At 40.7% G+C, this 14,402-nt stretch overlaps 1 protein-coding gene across 1 annotated transcript in view; it reads left to right on the forward strand.

Annotated features, from left to right (window-relative positions):
* The window catches only part of LOC123869441 (ATP-binding cassette sub-family G member 1-like), a 41,977-nt gene that overhangs the window by 12,065 nt on the left and 15,510 nt on the right, over window positions 1-14,402 (forward strand). The window contains exon 2 of the mRNA XM_045912365.1: window positions 7,566-7,769. Within this exon, the coding sequence (XP_045768321.1) occupies window positions 7,643-7,769 (127 nt within the window). The 5' untranslated portion in view covers window positions 7,566-7,642. The remainder of the gene's footprint in view (window positions 1-7,565; window positions 7,770-14,402) is intronic.

A 14,402-nucleotide genomic window follows, 5' to 3' on the forward strand; every position in this document is an offset into this window, starting at 1 on the left:
GTAAGATAGAGGAATATGAGTATTTTATGGATTTGTTCTTAGCAATGGTAGGGAATGATAATCAGTTGTCTAGCACACAAAAAATCTATTATTTGTGCGGGGCTCTGAGTGCAGAGGCGAAGAGTTTGGTACAACATTTGTCAATTACCGGGGAAAATTATCCGGTTGTGCTGGATATTTTAAAGTCAAGGTATGGCAACCCAAGGTTGCAGGCCGATAAATTACTTCACACTATGATGTCGGCGTCTCCGGCAACAAAAAATTTGGGTTCTTTAAAATCGTTTTTAAATGTGTTGATGGAGACTAGCAAAGGATTGCAGAAGTTAAAGTTTCCGACGGAAGAATGGTCCTATTTGCTGTTGTATATTAACTTAAACAAATTAGACATTACGCTTAAGCGTCAATTTGAAGATAAATTTGGAGGAGGCCAGGGGTTGCCAACCTTTGAAAATTTAATCACATTTTTAACCAAGGAGGTTCAAATTCTAGAGACTACTAATTCAAGTTCAAGGGGTACCAGCTCAACAAATTCTACTCAGCAGCATAAAGTGCACGTGGCTTATTCAAGAAACCAAACGCAAAAACAATCGATTCAGTGTATTCTATGTAACGGGGTTCATTATTTAAATCACTGTGAGAAATTTAATAAGCTGAATGTAGCAGCACGGAAAAACTTTATTATTGAAAAACGGTTGTGTTTTCGGTGTTTCCATCGGCATCATATTAATGAATGTAAGGTCAAATTATCTTGCGGGACCTGTAATTCTCGGAAACATCATTCTTTGCTTCATTTGGATGAAGGGTCTGTAGGGAGCGGCTCTACTGGCTCTGGTTCGGCTCCACCGGGTACGGGGGGTTCTAAATTGGGTTCACCAAATGAGGGAAAGTCGGATGCGGTTAATGTTTTGCATTCAGCAGCGGTAGGTGCTCAGCGCACGGTGTTATTGTCTACAGCTGTGGTGCATGTCTTGGACAAATATGGAAATTATCATGAAGTCCGTGCTTTGTTGGATAGTGGTAGTCAAAGTACCTTCATTTCGGAAAAATGTATATCCCGGTTGGGATTGAAGGTTCAAAAGTCGGGTTCTGTGGATGTACGGGGGGTAGGGGGAAACCTGTTATCCGGGTATAAAGGCTGTGTTATAGTCAGGATTACCCCACGTCACGTTGATAACCCAGTGTTGGTGACAACCGCTTTGGTATTGAATAAGGTAGCGGATGATCTGCCTAGTTGGTCACTACCCAGTCAGTTGGTGGATTGCTATCCGGGGCTGCAGTTGGCTGATGATCAATTTTATAAAAGCGCCAAAATTGACATGCTCATTGGGGCGGATCTCCTGGGGGACATTTTTCTGGGTGGAGAGATTATCCGACCTGAGGGGTTGCCATGGGCCATGAATACCATATTTGGTTATATTTTACAGGGGGCATGTCAAGTTACTAGGGAATCTAAATCCTCGGTACAAGTTTATTTTGCTAACACGGATGCTATATTGGAGAAATTTTGGGAGGTGGAGGAGGTGCCTGTCAAGATGAAGGATCCAAAGGAAGAGCCATGTGAAGTTCACTTTGAACAGACCCACCAGCGGGATGCAACAGGACGATACGCACTGCGGCTACCGTTTCTAGCGGATCATCCTGAGTTGGGGGACTCTCAAAACCAAGCACGTAGACGGTTTCACGCTTTGGAGAAGCGGCTCCAGGCGAATCCGGGGTTAAGCAGCAAATACGTGGACTTCATGCGGGAGTACCAGCAGTTGGGGCACATGGTTCCTTTCAGTGGAGATCTTGAAGCATCTCATTATGTAATTCCTCATCATGGGATATTTAAAGCGGGATCGGAGAAAATTCGAGTGGTGTTTGACGCCAGCTGTCCTACATCAACGGGGGTTTCTCTGAACGATTGCCTTCATGCTGGTCCTAAATTACAGCATGACGTTATGCAGGTTATCTGTCGGTTTCGGCTCCACAAAATTGCGTTTTCTACGGACATCCGGATGATGTACCGTATGATTGAGATTCAACGGGAAGATCAAAGGTATCAGTTAATATTTTGGCGGGAATCACCGAAGCTACCTTTGCAATTGTTTGCCTTAACAACGGTTACTTATGGTATGAAATGTAGTCCGTATATAGCTATAAGGACTCTACGCCAGCTCGCGGAGGATGAGTCACGTGCGCCTAAAGGCGAGTCTGACCAAGGCGAGATGGATGCTTCCGGATTAGCAGAGGCAGCTCGGGTGCTTCAAACATCCGTGTATATGGATGATATTCTAAGTGGAGCTCCTACTTTAGCCGAAGCTCAACGGTTAAAGAAGGACATAATTCACCTGCTGTCCTTGGGCGGATTTGAACTGCGCAAATGGATGTCAAACGACGAACACCTCTTGGAGGATATTCCCTCAGATCATCGAGAGAAGCCCCACTTATTTGACACGGACGGTCCTGGTTATGTGAAAATCCTAGGAATTCAATGGAATCCGGTTGCGGATACCTTTACTTACCACACGAATCTGGATCCAGACGCGGTTTGGACAAAAAGAGCCATTTTGTCCGTCCTCGCTCGTATGTTTGACCCCATGGGTTGGATAACCCCTGTGATTTTACAAGGGAAACTGTTGTTACAGCAGATTTGGCTGCTGAAGTTAACCTGGGATGAATGTCCACCGCCAGAAATTATCAAGGAATGGACTCACATATTTAATAACCTCCCCGCCATAGAAAACCTTAGGATAAATCGGTTTGTATTAGCTGACGAGGTCGTTCATTGCTCGTTACATGGATTCTCGGACGCCTCGGAAAAGGCTTTTGGCGCCGCAGTTTATATTCGTACTGTGACTACGAGTGGTCAGGTTCGAATCTTTTTAATGATGGCTAAATCTAAGGTCGCTCCGATAAAGAGTAAACTAACCATACCTAAGTTGGAACTATCGGCGGCAGGGTTAGCAGTCAAATTGCTAACATACGTCTTAGATTCTATTAACGATAAAGTTGTCGTGCATGACATTTTTGGTTGGTCGGATAGCACGATAGCTCTTTCATGGTTGAAATATCCACCTCATCGGCTTCAAACGTTTGAAGGAAACCGAGTGACCCAAATCAACAATAGTGGTTTGGATATTAAATGGAGATACGTGCCCTCGGAGGGGAACCCGGCAGATGTTGCCAGCCGAGGCTGTAAGGGGCACGAACTTCGGTCTCATGACCTGTGGTGGGGTCCACCGTGGCTGTTGTCGGACGAAGGTGATTGGCCGGTTAATCTGGTGGATCCGGTTGACACATTGCCCGGTTTGCGGAGGGGCGGTAACGTCACTGTGTCGGCGGTTGCCGTATCGGATACATCTCTCATGGCCAAGTACAGCTCTTTGTCCACGTTAATAGCGGTGACCGCGTATTGCATTCGGTTTGCGTCGAACTGTAAAAACCCGACTAGCCGAATCACGGGTCCCTTAACAGTGATAGAACGTAAACAAGCTTTAGAACGGCTTGTTCGGTTAGTCCAGGCAGACGCCTTTTCCAAGGATATTGAAGCAATTTCTAACAAACGAATGTGTTCCACGGGCTTAAGAAGATTGAACCCTTTTATTGATGAGTCAGGACTACTTCGGGTGGGAGGTCGACTTGAACGATCTAGTTTACCTTTCGAGGCTAAACATCCGGTGATTTTGCCCAAGTCTCATGTCCTAACATCCTTGATAATTGTGCATCATCATGAGCGATGTTGCCATGTGGGAGCAACTGCCCTTCAGGCAATCCTACAAAAACAATTTTGGGTCATTTCCGCTCGGCAGGCTATTCGAAGCCAGTTGTTTAAGTGTGTAAAGTGTTTTAGGACTAAAGCCAAGCCAGACGAGCCTTTTATGTCTGACTTACCAGCTGACCGGATAAATGCCACTGGGTTGTTTCATACGGTGCAAACGGATTTTGCGGGTCCGTTCGCAATCAAATCTTCTCGTTTACGAAAAGCCAAGGTCTTAAAAGAATATTTGTGCGTATTTGTCTGTTCTGCTACAAAAGCCGTACATTTGGAAGTGGTCGGAGATTTATCGACGGAAGGATTTTTAGCGGCTTTCTCCCGGTTTTCGGCGAGGCGCGGTTTACCTTTTCGGATAAGATCAGACGGTGGGGGAAATTACGTTGGAAGCAGCCGTCATCTGGATGAGGTACAGCGGTTCTTGCGGGCTCAGGAAGTGCAAGATAATTTGACCCATCAAGCTGGCCAATTGGGAGTCATTTGGCAGTTCAATCCTCCCGCGTCTTCGCATTTTGGCGGGCTTTTCGAAAGCGCTGTTAAGTCGGCTAAGACCTTGCTAAAAAGGGTTGTGGGAGATCAAACCTTAACGCATGAGGAATTTGTAACTTTGGTGGTCAGAATTGAGGCTGTGCTGAACTCCAGGCCTTTATGCCCTTTATCTCAAGATCCGGATCAGTTAGAAGCTTTGACTCCGGCTCATTTTATTATCGGCAGATCGCTTTTGGCAGTTCCCGAGTATGATTGGCATCATATTCCGGACTCTCGGTTAAACCGCTATCAGTTGGTTACGGCAATGTCCCAGCGGTTTTGGCTTAAGTGGAGTGAGCAGTATCTCCACACCCTTCAAATGCGAAACAAGTGGACCGCCACTACTGACCCTCCTACCGTTGGAGAGTTAGTCTTAATTAAGGAGGAGAATTTGCCGCCACTTAAATGGAGGCTTGCTAGAATTAACGAGCTGCTACCTGGGAGAGATGGGGTAGTTAGGGTGGTAAAATTATTAACGTCCACTGGTTCTTTGGTCCGACCTGTTGTCAAACTGTGTCGGCTTCCTTTAAATTAGTTCAATGTTTAAGGGATAAAGGCTTTTAGCCTTTCTCGGGGGGAGAATGTTTAGTTTTTGTTACCAAGTTATCAGGTTCTTTTATTTTTATTGTTAATATATCACTTATCTTTTATATATAATCCATTTCCTGCCCCCCATTCAAACTTTCCCGCCAAATAGACGCGCGTGAAATGAAACGCAACAGGACGATATGCAAGATGGCGATTTCTGCTAGAACGCGTACGTGCGCTGCTCGAAAAAGTTAAAGTTTTTGGACTAACATGTGACCGAAATACCCGAATCAAACAATCAAGCTGGCCAGCATGTGTTTTGTGAGTGTAGTGAGTTGTGACTGCAAATACTGAAGAAAAAGTCTGAAATCCTAGTGCATCCATGCAAGATCAGCGCTGGAGATCAAGTAGGTGTTCCTTGTTTTATCATTTGAATATCCCTAGTGCCTTCCCGTCCCAATACTTAACAATTGGTTGCGAAAAATCTGCATAAAACATTGCTAAGATCTCAATTGAGTGATTGACTGAATTTATAGTATTCTGGCTGCAACAATGCATTTCAGCCAATAGTGAGAGAGTATTTGCCAATCAGAGGTGATGGCGATATACTGTAGCTGTCAAGCTACGGCGAACTACAGGCCCTATGCAATTGGGCTTGTCACTTTACTCGTCACTCGTGGCGTCGAGCCATGTAGCGTGTAGTAAGTATGCTTCCATCATAACTGGGTCGCTTGACCTCTCAAGATCTAATTACAAATCTTGTAAGTACTCAGATAATTGACTTTTAATACGCTACAAAAGTATGACTATGATATTATATCTAAGTAGATCACCTTGGCTTACTATGCACCTGTATTAGGTAACCTATCTAAAGGTGACGGCGCTATTAAGTTAATGATGTCTCGGTATTACAGGATGGTAGATCAAAATGTGAAGGCCTGAATTACTGATCGGTCGTGTACCTAGGCACATCAGCTGGTCCTTTCATAAATACAGGCAGCGTGCATCACTCCAAGCGGAAACTTTGCGAAATTATAGTGAGTTTTGATTTTAGAGGATTTTAGACTCATTATTCCATTCCATCAGCCTGTATGCGTCCACTGCTGGACATAGGCCTTTCCAAGAGCGCGCCACCAAACATGAGCCTTTGCCTTCTTCATCCATCCGCTCCCGACCGACCACCTTCATCAGGTCATCAGTCTCCACTCCAGAACATATCTGCTCCATCAGCCGTCGGTTCTGCGACAGAAGTGACCTACCCATTGCCATTATACTCTTTTGTTATTATGTATCGGTCCTCGAATTCTATCAGCCACTAGTGCCACTACTAGGTAGGTATTTGAGGTTGCGCACTGGATATCCTTTCGTTTTCTGAGAATATCTCCGATTCGAAGCATTGTTCACGGAATGAATTAACTACAATATTACTTGTGTGAACGCTTGCGCACTGCGTCCAATCCGAATCCGTCTTGCAGGCGTTGGTTTAAGAATACTAAGTATGAATATCGTCGAAACGGACGCAGTATAAAATCGACATCCAGATTCGGTCCAAGTTTTCTATACCTGAATTTTCTCGGGTTCGGATCGAAAGAGCTTTAGGGTAAGACCTAATCCGCTTACTCTTAGGAGTAAGGGTATTGAATGGGAGGGGATTGGAAATTGTACGAAGCCTTTCGCGCATATTTTTTTCGCGAGTGCGTACGGTTCTATACAATTTCCATATGTCACAGAATCGCGCGGTGACGATTTGCGCAGTGTGGGCTTACCCTTACCGTTGCTTTGATCTTATACTTAAGTGGGATATCCTGGGTTTGATTATTGAGTGCATCAATTCGCGAAGTTAAGATTTCCAAATTGTCATACATCTGGGCAAAGCTTCGGTCGTTGTTAGTTACAATAGTTTAGTTTTGCATTCGCTGAATCGAAGGTTACGGTGTGTGCCTAGATGTTTTTATGCAGGTACAAAAACCAATATTACGACGTAGTTCTTAGTCAAAGGTGCGATAAAAAAAAACTTCTAAAAGCCAGTTTGCTTAAGCGATCACACTTTTAGTACCTAGGTACATTAACTTTGTTTGTTCAGGATAAATCCGAATGTACACAGTGTATAATGGTATAATTAATACCTATCCACGAATTCGCGAGCTAGTGCTATAAGTAAACTTCGACAAATGTGTACTTAGTCCTTACTTACCGACCGTTTACTTAACTATGTATTACTCTATACAGTAAGTACAACTACAGTTATAAGAAACACACGAAACAACAAAATTGAATTTATAGTACAGTCATTTGGTGCTCAAAAAGGGATTCACCTGGAAATTTTCCGGGAGTTTTGAAAATTGGTGGTTTTTGAATGTTGTTGGATTTCGACGTGCTCTTGCCGAATTTTTATTTTGCTACCATCTTTGCCGCTCGCACCACCATCTTGGAAAAATGGCATCCAAAACAGTTTTTTGGCGATAACTCCTTTAACCGACTCTTTTATGATTAAAATGGTTATGTGATAGTTGATTCGACAAAAAAGGTGACTAAGTACATACATTGTAGGTTTTCTCCGATTTAATCCGTCACCTCGCCTCAAAACATCGTTACCACTGTACTGCTGTATATTCTGATCTCTGGTACTTCTAAGACATCTGATTTGAGTGGTCTACGCTGTAATAAAAACTTGCTGTTTAGGCAATAGGTAGGTAATAGGTATACAACAATACTATACCATACATAAGTATTGAAATATTCTTCTTTGTTACAGGTTGATAACGACAATTACACACTAGTGCACAAACAGCAAAGGAACTTTAAGATGACGAAGACGTAAAAGGACCAGCAATGGAGGCCCCATCGCAACCCAGTGTCCCGGCAGCCTTAGGCCAAGCCCATCTCTCCCACTTGCCTCAACGGCCGCCAGTCAACCTCGGCTTTCAAGATCTGTCCTACACTGTCTCTAATGGAAAAAGTAAGATTTCTTTTACCATTTCCAGTTTATACGTAACGGTAAGATGACCCGGGCTTCCACGCTAAACTGAGATTTCTATTATCGATACATAACTAGTCGTAGTTAGTTACTTTCATAGTCTGATGTCGTCATACTGTATCTAGGTATCCGAGCAGTTCAATGCATCTGTAACTTAATAGGTAGGTATGTCCTCGCGAATCGCTCAGGAAAATATTTAAGTAAACAAAACAATAAACTTATGAACACTAATTATAGCGAGCAAATGTAGACATAGCCATAGATAGAGTCAATATTATATAGAAAATATTAAGTTTTTCATATTTTCTGATATTGTGTTCGTCAACGTGGATTTAGGTTTATTAAAAACTAGCCGATGCCCGCGACTTCGTCCGCGTGGATTTAGGCTTTTCGAAATCCCGTGGGAACTCTTTGATTTTCCGGGATAAAAAGTAGCCTATGTGCTAATCCAGGATATTATCTATCTCCATTCTAAATTTCAGCCAAATCCGTTCAGTAGTTTTTGCGTGAAGGAGTAACAAACACACACACACACACACACACACACACACACACACACACACATACAAACTTTCGCCTTTATAATATTAGTGTGATCCCGTGGGAACTCTTTGTTTTTCCGAAAAATCGAGTCGGAATTGAAAGTATTCTATGTTCTTCCCCGGGATGCAGCTATCTCTGTCTCTCATCAATATCGGTTCAACATATAGGTTGCCAAAACCTAGCAGACAGACATGGATAATAATCAGCATTTTTTTAATAAATCATATATTTTGAGATACTCCAAATATTAGTGAATCTGAGTTAATCTGTTTGGCAACTAATTCCTAAGCTTTCTTATCATTTATCAATTTTATTAATATTCATCCCGGAAAGGAAAATTCAAAAGTTACCGTAGGAATAATATTACAGAATTTTACATGGATGAACTATATAGCTTGTCGATTTGGCGAAAAGGAATGGAGGTACGCAGATATATGCTTATACGCTGAATTATCACATAGGCTATATTTTATCCCGGAAAATCAAAGAGCTTGTGCGGGATTCATAAAAGCTTAAATCTACACGGATGAAGTCGCGGGCATCAACAAATACCTATAATATGTTAAGGAAATAATATTTAAAAATATTTTTACCTACGTAGTTAAGTTAAAAAAGATAACAAAAAATCTTTAGTTTCAACAAACACTTCCTTAAAATTTTGATCTATTACGGACCTACATGGCCTGTTTTCAAGGCTTGGGTGGGAGGTCATAAATTATAATTTATGGTTCAAAATAATATTATAATTTTGGTGCTAATCCTAAGTTAACCGGAAACTTGAAGTTTGTTGAAAAGTAAAGGTTAAAATAATATTTGTATTACTAATTAAATACTTATTTAGGTACCTACAGTTTGCGATTAACCCAGACCCAAAAAGCGGGGTGTTATAAGTTTGACGTATGTATCTGTGTATCTGTCTGTGGCATCGTAGCTCCTAAACTAATGAACCGATTTTAATTCAGTTTTTTTTTGTTGGAAAGGTGGCTGGATCGAGAGTGTTCTTAGCTATAATCCAAGAAAATCGGTTCAGCCGTTTGAAAGTTATAAGCTCTCTTCTAGTTACTGTAACATTCACTTGTCGGGGGTGTTATAATTCATTAATTTACTCTTGTATAGGTATTTGTTTGCGTTTTGACGTTTTAAGAGGGCTCTCTCCGTCACTCGTTTCCACTCGTTTCATACAATCGTAGTTCCAATTTCATTTGAATATTAAGCAACCAAAGTTCATGAAATTTTGCAGACATATTCTAGAAACTAATTAATATCTATGTCTGTGGTTTTCCAGATTTCTATTAAAATATTTGGTTTCAAAGTTACGCGGTCTTAAAAATTTTCATACAAATCTTTGAGCCCCTGTAATTTTAAAACTACATATTTTTAGAAAAATCTAAAACACCACAGACACAGATATTAGTTTCTAGAATATGTCTGCCAAATATCATGGACTTTGGTTGCTTAATATTCAAATGAAATTGGAACTACGATTGTATGAAACGAGTGACGGAGAGAGCCCTGTTAAAATAAAGATAAATATTTTTTTAATCCACCTGGCGATCATGACCCGTGGTGATTGCTCATCTCATGATGCAAGCATTTAAACAACTAAAGATAACTACTTACTTAAAATGACTTTATTTAAAACACTTGCTGGCCTTCGTCGTTAATATCCGACAATCTAAATAATGCTTTTGAAGAACTCATTTATTTAAAAACCGGTCAAGTGCGAGTCGGGCCTCGCTCTTTTAGGGTTCCGTATGTAATTAGGAACATCATATTTTGGGTGTATGAAATATTTCTTTTCCGAGCTAGAACATCGCAGTAAACCGTGAAAGAAAAACCCAAAAAATGCTAGTTTGTTTTGTCACAGCTTAGAAACTATTTTATAAATGGTTGTTTTTAGTATTTGTTGTTTAAATACAGTATATATGGTACATAATGTACAGAAATTTCATATCCCTAACTAGTTTAGTTTTTGAAATAGCCTCCCTCACAAAAACGGTCTAAAATTAACAACTTTGACCGCTCCCCATTTTAAGATAAAAATAAAATAAAAATATACCTACTCTACTCAATAAGCCATCAACAACAATATCCCACATGTAGGAAAAAAAATATAAATTTTTTTGGCTTCTTTTTCACGTATGGAGAGACCCCCTGAAAAATAATTTAATTGAATTTTTAATTCAATATTTGGTTTTGAGTCAACGTTCTACACCAAATACTCCAGGCTTGTAATCAAGCTTGTAACTCATTTCGTCTACGCGCTAGAGACCTGCCCGGCTAGCATGGGCTGTAGATAAAAATTATATCCCCCGATTATATCCACTGATGTCATAGAAATCAGTGGATATAATCGGGGATATAATTTTTATCCACTGCCCATACTAGCCGGGCTGTGATACGCGGACAGACAGACAGACAGCAGTGGCATTAATATGAGTTTTTACCCTTTGGGTACGGAACCCTAAAAAACTGGTCAAGGAGGTACGTAGGTATTAGGAACACAACATAAGGTAGGGTTCCACCTAACCTAGTTATCCTAATTGTTAGTTTTCTAAAGTTTTTTTTTCAAATGGTGTACCTTAGCCAAATATTGCAAACTGATGACTCTTTTTTTTCTTTCCCAACACACGACTCGTGTTCATGCTTTAGACTAAGGCCTCATTTACACGAGAGCTTTTTAACGTCCGTTAAAAAAGCGTCCAAATAGAACAAATTGAATCCCAAGTAAGTATATGTTCACACGTCAACGCTTTTTTACGTGTGAAGTGAACACATAGGTACTTGGGAATACATTTTTCTATTTGGACGCTTTTTATCGGATGTTAAAAAGCTCTCGTGTAAATGAGGCCTTAGACCATAGTTTAGAGTTTAGAGTTTAGACCATAATGCGAACGCAGGGTAAGGCCTCAAATGATAAACCATTTCCGAGTTTCCGACACATGAAACCGCAGGCAACATTTCCCAACACTCGGCTCGCGCTTACAGCCACCGCAGATCAAACACTGCCGGCCATCGACCCCGTTGCCTATATCCTACGAGTAGGTAAGACTAGCTGATGCCCGCAGCTTCGCCCGCGTGGATTGGTCAGATTCCCTGCAGCATCAGGATTGAGGAGTTGTAATCCAATTTTTTTATGAAACAATGTCGCAAAGTTCCTCTATCGATTAAAAAAGAACTCACGCAAATCGGTTCAGAAATCTCGGAGATTTCGGTGTACATAGGTAGAAAAACACAACTCCCTTCTTGAAAGTCGGTTAAAAAAGTAGCCTATGTTACACTCTGGTCAATCCTCTACTTGTATGTGAAAACCCCGTTAAAATCGGTTCAGCCGATCCGAAGATTAGCCTTTTCAAACAGACAGACAGACAGACAGACAGACAGACAGACAGACAGACAAAAATTTTAAAAACGTGTGATTCAGTTATGGTATCGTTCAAATAACCATATGACCTTAATACGTGGTAGTTATTTCGAAATTACAGACAGACACTCCAATTTTATTTATTAGTATAGATCAATGCAAGGTTTGCACGAAGCCGCAATTACCACGCCGCGTGCATTGGCTAACTCTGTCGAAAGCTTTGTGTGAAACCATTAGTGATGTACCGTGATACTAAACAACAAGATAAGATAGTGGCTAAGGTATAAATAAATACGCTTTTATTTGGCACCCAAAGCGCAACACACCGAATAAAACACAGCAGCAATATAACAAACAGAGAAAAAAAAATGCAAAAACACAATATTTACCTAAAGTACGGCTTTCCAAGCATTTCAGCCGGAAAAACCACTTACGTAGCTCTAATAAATAATGTACTTGTATAACAAACGCGGCGCGGTGATCCTCTGAGCTGAATTGCATGGAATTTCAGTTAATCTAAAAACTTAAATTACTAGATCTGAACTCTAAAGGAATCAAGTGCGTGTCTGTGGCGCAAAACTGTCCCAAAAAGGGAATCGTCTCAGTCAGCGGTTTGGAATACTCTTTCCCGATCTGTGTTTCCTACCAATTACAATCTAGGTAAGTATCTTTAAATCCACAGTGAATAGGCATCTTATATCTATCCACACTAGTATTTTAAATGCGAAAGTATGTCTATCTGTCTATCTGTCTTCGATTCTGACGAAATTTAGTACAGGGTTAGCTTATATCCCGGGGACGGACATAATCTACTTTTTATCCCGGAAAATCAAAGAGTTCCTACGGGATCTTTAAAAACCTTAATCCACGCGGAAAAAGTCGTGGTCATCCTCTAGTTATCTTCTAATAATATAATTTGTCAGGCCATCTAGTGAACGCCTTTTCGCTTTATATACGAGTAGATACCTATTCGCTTGTTACCCGTGATACACTACCATTATTAAAAGCTTATTATAATATAGAATCAAATAAAAGTTTAATTTCTGCTTACGTAGTTGATATTCTACATCTCGGTACCTATGAAGCGCTTTACTTCCTCGTTTCTAAAACGCACCGCTAAGGTCTGGAATGCGCTTCCGGCTTTCTTTTTCCCCACTACTTTCTTGAATAGGCAAGCGCGCTCCACCTTGGCAGCAGTCATTAGGTTTGATTGCACTGATATTTGTTATTCTTCAGATTCAAAAAATAATGATGTTTTTGTTATGTAACGATGAATATTAAATTCATGCTTGCTCGCAATCTAAAACATCAATTAGGCATATCATATCATCAATTATTATATTTTAATTGTATGTTCCTGAGTATAACATGATGATTAATCACTTATAAATTTGTTAGTCATGAAAAACATTAACGAATGTAAAATACCTATCAAAAGAAATCGATATACGCCCATCACTAATCGTCAGCGCACATCTGGCTGCTTACAAACGTGTATAATATTAAAACTCGATACTTACGAAAAACATCAGTGAATATAAAATATCAATACCAGCTCATCACTAGCCGGTAACGTGCTTTAACTTTAAAGTTCGGTAACCATGAAAACATCGATGAATGTATAATATCGATGAATGACCATCACTAGCTGCTAACACGCGACCAGCACGCTGCGGCCTATAAACGCGCACGTGATATTATTAAACTCTAAAGCTCGGTAACCACTAAAACATCGACGAATATAAAATATCGATATTACGTCCATCACTATTCAGCAACACGCGACCAGTACGCTGTGACTTACAAAGTAAACGTGCATGTGATATTATTTAACCCTCGCTTGATAACCAGCTTACTAATACATGTTAAGCTTGGTTATACATGTTAAGCTTTGTAATATTACGTGTTAAGGGCTTTGGAGACGGTCAAGCGACTTGACGTCAATCTTGCTTGATCAAGCAGCTTGAACCAGTAACAGACACTTTTCTCATTTCTCGAACACTGTCCGAACGTCAGTTAAAAATCGCATCAACCACCGTCAAGCACGTAAATGCTTGACTTAAGCATCAAGCAAACTTAGTAAACGGTCAAAATGTTTGGTTTAAGCAAAAATCTATGCAGGACAAGCGGCTTGACCGTCTCGGAAGCCTTTTACACTGTATTGGTAACCATTGATGACGCAGCCACCCCTAGTAACCATGAAAATATCGACGATTATAAAATATCGGTAGAAGTACATCACTAACCAGCAACACGCGACCGGCCAGCAGCCTGCGGCCTACATCGTGCACGTGAATGCACCCATACCTCTCCATTGATGCAACTTCCTTTTCTAGGGCATGGCGCATGTTTCCACTCGAACTATTCCGTTAGGAAATCTGATCTTGCAGATGATTAATTTCGAAGGCTCTGCTTACAACAGTAAGTAATGAGAATAGACTTTTACAAAATGCTCTCGATTTGTAGTTTCGTCAAGTAAATCTACCACAGGTCCGGAATGCCCTTTCTATTGAGAAGAACCAGTGCCAAGAAAATTCGCGGTTACTTTTTTTATCTAATTACTGTTCTAGTACTAACACCACTAACTAATAAGCCAACTCTCCATGACACGCTCTCATTGGAATACTAACCAATCATACTCAATGGAATTTTGTGTGGTTTTCCAGATTTCCGTTAAAATATTCGGTTTCAAAGTTACGCGGTCTTAA

Source organism: Maniola jurtina, chromosome 11 (genome assembly GCF_905333055.1).
Source record: "Maniola jurtina chromosome 11, ilManJurt1.1, whole genome shotgun sequence".
Classification (NCBI taxonomy): domain Eukaryota; kingdom Metazoa; phylum Arthropoda; class Insecta; order Lepidoptera; family Nymphalidae; genus Maniola; species Maniola jurtina.